This window comes from Misgurnus anguillicaudatus, chromosome 15, assembly GCF_027580225.2.
Source record: "Misgurnus anguillicaudatus chromosome 15, ASM2758022v2, whole genome shotgun sequence".
NCBI classification, from domain to species: domain Eukaryota; kingdom Metazoa; phylum Chordata; class Actinopteri; order Cypriniformes; family Cobitidae; genus Misgurnus; species Misgurnus anguillicaudatus.
Genome location: NC_073351.2, coordinates 665612 through 673130, shown reverse-complemented (window position 1 = coordinate 673130; position 7519 = coordinate 665612). Strand labels below are relative to the sequence as shown.

The 7519-nt window shown below is 40.2% G+C and overlaps 1 protein-coding gene across 1 annotated transcript; it reads right to left on the bottom strand.

The window, feature by feature from the left end:
* Positions 1-3556: 3556 nt before the first annotated feature.
* Positions 3557-7160, bottom strand: LOC129418645 (uncharacterized protein K02A2.6). The gene is given in 3 exon segments (XM_055173429.2): positions 3557-6290; positions 6292-6341; positions 6344-7160. Coding segments are annotated over 3 exon segments (2745 nt in total). The 5' UTR covers positions 6885-7160; the 3' UTR covers positions 3557-4136.
* Between the last annotated feature and the right edge of the window lie 359 nt (positions 7161-7519).

Here is a 7519-nt window from a genome sequence, read left to right as displayed (position 1 = left end):
TTTGTGGTTACGATCAGTTATTTCCATATTTAACAACATTAGTTCAAATGATTTAAATTTTAGTTCAGATTTTTGGTTTACTTTAAAAATTTTGTTGTATATTGTAGCTACACCACCCCCTCTCCCCTTTAACCTAGGTTCGTGTTTATAATAATAGTCTTGTGGGGTGGATTCGTTTAAACTAATGTAGTCGTCTGCTTTAAGCCAGGTTTCTGTTAAACAGAGTGCATCTAAGTTTTGGTCATTAATTATTTCATTAACAATAGGTTCTTTATTGGTAAGCGATCTAATGTTAAGAAGGCCGAATTTTAACATTCGAGGTTCATCTTGTAAAGTATTGTTTTCTAATTTTATGTTGGTCAAATTTGTACGTGATGTGGCAAGCGGTGCTCTGTATTTGCTTGTTCGGGGAACAGATACAGTTGAAATGTGTTGATATTCTGGTAAGATCGACTCGAAGTTCTGGGATATATGTGATCTAGACATATCATGCCAGCTAACAGACGGACAGTTAAGCTGATCCGTCTGTTTCCTGACCTGGGCCCTGGATAGTCATACTATATCAGAATTAAGAATATTAATCAGATTTCTGGTGAGTATAGCACTTCCTTCTGATGTCGGATGAAGGCCATCTCGGGTTAGGAGAAATGGTCTACCCCAGAAATGCTTCCAATTGTCTATAAACCCTACATTATGCTGAGGGCACCACTTTGACATCCAGCCATTGAGAGACACTAATCTACTATGTGTTTCATCTCCCCGGTAGGCGGGGAGGGGACCAGAGCATATTACATTGTCTGACCACCGGCAGGACCCGCTTAATCTCCTTATCCGTTAATATGTGTGTATATACATGTATATCTCCCAAGGGTTTTTCCGTCCTAGGACTTTTTATTTTTTATTTCCTCGGCTAAACAACCCGGGGTTTTTGTTTTTTTCTCCTAGGGGTTTTTTTACCCCGGGGAGGTAGCCTGCTTGGGCTTAACTTAGCTTCTTCTACTAGACGTTACATTAGTAATATGCTCGCTCATAATGTCGAGTCATAGTCGCAGCAAATTTGACTGCTTATGCTATTGTGTATTATGTTGTGCTATCTGTCGTTTTTCTGTGCTTTTACTGCTTCTATTAATGTAAAGCTGCTTTGAAACAATTGAGTATTGTGAAAAGCACTATATAAATAAAATTGAATTGAATTGAATTGAATGTCACTGACGCCGTCAAACACGTGCTTATCAAGAGTTGTTAAAATGCACAACAAGTCACAAAAGTTTGAGGAATGTCACTTTAAAACGTTCCGTTAACAATAATTAAGCAACATTAGAGTTTAAAGAGTTATTAAATTAGGTGGACCCTATTATTCTGTCTCAGCTCGAAAAACACAACCACTCACGTCGCCATCTTGAGCGCCCCCTATGTGTGCTCATATACATTATATACGTAGACACCTCATGACGTGCTGGAACGCATCAAGCGTCGGCGCCATATTGGATGGGTCTTCTCACTGTACGCTAGCACCAGAGTCAAATTAATGGGAGTTAACGGAAAGAAAGCCATACTATGCCCGTATTTTGTGCAGCCTACGGTTGCAATAACCGGCGCACTATTGATTCAGATCACATGGGATTACATTTCACAAGTAAGATTGAACAATCATTTTGGTTATTTTACGTTATTATTTATAATATTATGTCAACGTTCAGCAGGAACTGGTACTCTCTCTCATGATCTCTCGCTGTTTTTTCTTCACATTTGAAGGTTTCCCAGTGATACAGGCATGAGGAGGCAATGGGAAGTTGCTATAAAACGGGAGGGTTTTGTTGTGACAGAGTAGTCAAAGCTCTGTAACAAAGAGTATAGAAGAACAAGAGACGTTTGATTCTAGATTCGTTTTTGGAAACAGCCACTAGATGGCGCTTCAGTAGCCAATAGTCGAAGATTCGATGCATCGATAGGAGAAGCCTGATTCGACTACCAATCTCACAGTCGAATCGTCCCAGATGTGTTATGAACTGAGGATCATTCAATTTTGGCCGTGTATGGGTGCACACATTATCTGATTTCACATATAACAGCTTTCTCACAATATATTAATACAGCATATTATGATAATGCTGCAAAATAGTATGTGAAGTAACAGCTTTCAATAAATATTTTTAAAATGCATTAATAAATCCAACATCCCCTGTGACCGGGCTACACGGAGGTTTCTTCGTTAATAAACCATTGCCTCTTTGTTTCTACATTTAAAAGACAAAGTTGGCAATTATATTATGGCTAATACTTTTCTATTCTTTTAATAATTTATTTTATTTTATTTATAAATCACTCTGGGTTATCTGATTTAACTATTTGGCTTGTGTTTTGTTTCTGTGCACTTGAGGCATTTTGCATATTTGTTCTGCACTTTGTTACTTCTGACCTTATTTTATTAAAAAATGTATCTATTATAAACATAAATTCTGATCTAATTTAAGTCTGTACATTTTGGATAGCTTTTCGTTGTATCAATGTTGCACTATTGCGTGCTGGCCATGCTTGGGCATGTAATTTAGCCGAACGGGCTAGGTGCTCTGCGTCTCATATTTAGGAGTTCATCAAACTAAACATTAAAAAAACGGATGTTTTTCGACGGGTATAAGTTTTTAAAATGTATTTATCATACATTTTGGTTATCTTGTCAAAAGTTAAACTACAAAACAGGTAAGCCGTTTTTTTTAAATTTCGGTGATGAAACGGTAACTATCTGCACCGAACCTATTTTTGCCTGACACGAATGTCTTTCTTGTGATTTAATCTACCGGTGTTCACTTTCAAATGATATCAAAGAGATTCCTGAAATAAATAATATCATCCGGTCTTTCTGTATAAAGTGAATACAGAGATGATCAAAGCCAGAGCAAGCAAGCAGGTATTTCTGTGCTAAATAATAACGCGTAGTGTCTATAAAATCATTAATTTCAGTGTTTTTCATGTTATAAATTAATTCTGATTCAAATATGTAAATCCTTAGTCGAGGACAGCCCTACACAAAGTATTTTAGGATGAAAGCAGTATTTTTCAATGTGTGGCAGCGTCCTGTATCATAACTAAATCTCTGCCGCGTATAACAACTCAAACCGTGTGAAAATCTGGTAAAAAATAGGGGAGTTATGATTATTCCTCATTAGAAATGAATGCAAGGGAGCGCCCCAGCAAACATGCCCGTGCGGGCCCACTGTGGGTATGCTGTGGGACACTGTGGGCAGGGCAAACCCACACCAAACCCGAAATGGGCCCCATGCGGGTTAGCCCATGTGGGGCCCACAGTAGTTTGCCCTTTGGGGGCCCTATATGGGTTTACTATGGGCAACTACTCTAACGCCACACAGGCCCCATATGGGCTAGCCCATGCGGGCCCCCATGACTTTGCCCTTTTGGGCCCCATGAGGGTTTTTTTGTGGGCCAACCCACTGTGGGCTTGCCCACAGAAAAACCCAAACAGGGCCCATATAGGCCAGCCCATGCGGGCCCCGTATGACTTTGCCCTTTTGGGCCCCATGAGGGTTTTTGTGGGCAAACCCACTGTAGTATCTTCCAGTAAAGAATCACCAACAAAGAGATGCTGCATATCAAAGCTTACACTTTACTAAGGCGTTGGAGTTACACACAAGACAAACAATTCACAATGTGCTTCACATTGCACTCTTCTTCGTAACACACCATGAAGTACATCACCTATATATATAAACCAACACTGACCCCTAGTGGATACTCCAGGATACTACATCCCCTCCTTCTTAAGCTGGAAACTTGGGGGTCTTTTACTGTATTGAAGATTTTCACTTAATAGGACTAATTAACAATAAATACCAAGTAGAATTTACAAATAGAAATTACATAAGTTACACAATCCTGTATTAACAACACATTATCCCACAGTTCACATTAACTCTTGGACCAATGTATTGTACTGATCATTTTTATGCATTTACTTAACTCATGTAACATAGTCCTTCAAATAAGCTGGTGGACATCTCTCTCTTCCTGATCTTCGCAGCTTTGTGTGAACATTAGTGTATTTTTCAGTAACAGGCACTTCTGAGGATTGTTGGTTCTCAGTGATGGTTGTTCTTTCTCAAATGCAGACATTTCTTTACCTACAGGTGCTTTAGCAACATCCATATTTGGCAAGACAGAAGCATCGACACCCTGTTCATTCTCGGAGGGTAAAAAAATATCTCCAGCATCTCATCAGCACAACGAGTTTGCATTTGGTCCACATGTCTCTTTACAATTTGTCCTTGTCCAATAGCAGTTTTGTATGACACAGGTCCAGTACAACTTTCCACTACGGCCGGAATCCACTTTGGACCAAAACTGTAGTTCCTCACATACACGGAATCTCCAGGTTCAAAACTTCTGAATTTACAATGTTTATCATGGCTTTCTCTTTGTTTTTGTTGTTTTTGTAGGACTTTAGTCCTCAGGTCAGGAATGAGCAAATCAAAGGTTGATCTTAACTTACGGGACATTAACAATTCAGCAGGTGCCAATCCAGTTGTTGCATGAGGTGTGATTCTATAATTAAACAAGAATCTTGCTACTCTTGTCTCCACAGTGTCACCTGTTAACTTCCTCATCCCCTCCTTGAAGGTTTGTACAGCCCGTTCTGCAAGGCCATTTGATGAAGGATGGTAAGGAGCAGACATAACATGCTGAATGCCATTTCTCTTCATGAAAATCTTAAACTCTTCACTTGTGAAACATGTTCCATTGTCCATCACAATCATTTTAGGTAATCCATGTGTGCTAAAACACTGTCTCATTTTCATAATGGTGATTTGTGAAGTGGCATGTGTTACCGGGTAAATTTCTAACCATTTAGAATGGGAATCTACCAAAATTAAAAACATTTTTCCCAAAAAGGGGCCCGCATAATCTACATGAAGTCGTTCCCAGGGTGAGCCTGGCCACTCACATGGGTGCAAAGGAGCTTGAGCAGGTGCCTTCTTACAACTTTGACATACCTCACAATTCTGCACAACTCTCTCCTCATCTTGATCCATTCCAGGCCACCACATGTATGATCGGGCCAATCCTTTCATTCGTGTCATTCCAGAATGGGTCTGATGTAACTGAGTCAATAAAGCAGCTCGTCCCAGTGTTGGTATAATAATTCGAGCTCCCCAAGTGACACATCCATCTTTAACACTCAGTGCATCTTTCCTATGAAAATATGGCAAAAACTGTGGCTCTACTATGCTAGGCCAGCCCTTCAGGATGTACTCATGTACTTGTGAGAATATGATGTCATGTTTTGTCCATTTCTTAATTTGTTCAGCGCTAACAGGCAAATCATCCATTAATTCCATCATTAGTACTTGATCATCATTGTCATCAGGTTCTCCGTTACCAGGCATTGGGAGGCTACTCAGAGCATCTGCATTTTGATGACATTTACCTGGTTTGTACTCAATTTTGTACTGATATGCTTGTAACATCACAGCCCACCTCTGTACTCTAGGTGATCCCATTTGAGGAATTAGCTTGGATTCATTGAAAAGATTAATCAAGGGCTTGTGGTCAGTAAGAATTGTAAATGATCTACCATATAAATACCTGTGAAATCTCTGAATGCCAAAAATCACAGCTAAGCCTTCTTTGTCCAACTCTGAATAACGCTTCTCTGCAGGCGTTAGCGTTCTTGACATAAATCCCAGAGGTTTCTCCACACTCTCTCCTTGCCTACGTTGCGAGAGCACTGCACCCACTCCGTAGGGTGAGGCATCACAGGCCAGAATCAATTCGGCATCAGATGAATAATGCACTAGCACATTGGCTTTTCTCAATAGGGCTTTAGATTCCTTAAACGCTTTTTGTTGTGACTTTCTCCACATCCACTGAACATCTTTCTTTAATAGCAGAAGCAGGGGGGCTAGCAGCGTTGCCAGATTTGAAAGGAATTTATTATAATAATTCAGCAGGCCTAAATATGCTTTAAGCTCTGTGATATTTCTTGGTTCAGGTGCCTCTTCAATGGCTTTCACTTTAATCTCTGTAGGATGGAGACCCTGTGCATCTACCTTGTGGCCTAAATATTCCACTTCGTCTGCCAGAAATGTGCATTTTCCTCGTTTTAAGTGCAAGCCCGCTTCTTGCAATCTCACTAACACTTCGTCTAGTGTCTTCAAGTGACTTTCTTGGGTAACACCAGTCACCAGTATATCATCCAGATACACAACCACTCCTGGAATGTCTTGTAACAGTCCCTCCATGGTTCTCTGGAAAATAGCAGGGGCTGAAGAAACGAACAAATGGTAAACGATTATAGGTAAATAATCCTTTGTGTGTGTTTACAGTCATATCTTCTTAGAGTTGTCATCCATAACAATTTGTTGGTATGCGTGACTCATGTCCAACTTTGTGAACTGCTTGCCTCCATCCAATCGAGCAAACAGATCTTCCACTCTTGGTATAGGATATTGTTCTAAGGTTGACACTCTGTTGACTGTAAGTTTATAGTCACCACATAATCTTATGCTGCCATCTGGTTTTAGGATAGGAACCACAGGAGCGGCCCATTCTGCATATTTAACAGGTGAGATAATTTTGTTTTGTAGCAGTCGCTTAATTTCTTCTTCCACCTTAGTTTTTAAGGCGTATGGTACAGATCTAGGTCTAAAAAATCTGGGGCTAGCATCAGCCGGCACATGAAGAGTAGCAGTAGTACCCTTTAAAGTTCCTAGCTCCTCTTTAAATACTTCATCATGCTTAGACAGTACTTCTTGTAATGTTATCACTTCAGACTGTACCAATTTGATCTCACTCCATGGTAACTGAATTTCTTCCAGCCAGGCTCTACCCAGTAAGCATGGTCCTGTTCCTTTCACTATAACAAGTGGCATTTTCTTCTCATGCTCTTGATACTGCACGTGAACATCAGCCACACCCACTATCTCTATTGCTTCTCCTGTATACGTTCTTAACTTGATTTTTGAAGATCTTAGTTTAGGAGCTTTTGAGTCTTACCAAATGTCTATGAACATATCTTCATTCATCAGACTTACGCTGCATCCTGTATCAATTTCAAAAACTACAGGTCTGTCCTCCACTTGTAATTCAACAGAAAAAGGCTTGACTTTTTTTTCTGAATCAGTTTTAACACATGCCAAAGTGAACGTTTCCTCATGAACGTTTCCCACTGTGGGCTTGCCCACAGAAAAACCCAAACAGGGCCCATATGGGCTAGCCCATGCGGGCCCCATATTACTTTGCCCTTTTGCGCCCCATGAAGTTTTTTGTGGGCCATCCCACTGTGGGCTTGCCCGCAAAAAACCCCGCACAAGCCCCATATTTTCTAGCTAGCACCCATTATTTTGCCATTTATTCTTGGATCCCTGACATCCAAGTCACCCCATTTTTGAACTTTTGCCATCTGGCCGGCGCTTCAGAGCCGCGAATACCAGAACAGTAAGGCACAAATCAAAAACCATAGTTAGGCTACACTTTTGCTATAATAAAACCATTTTTATTAATTTTT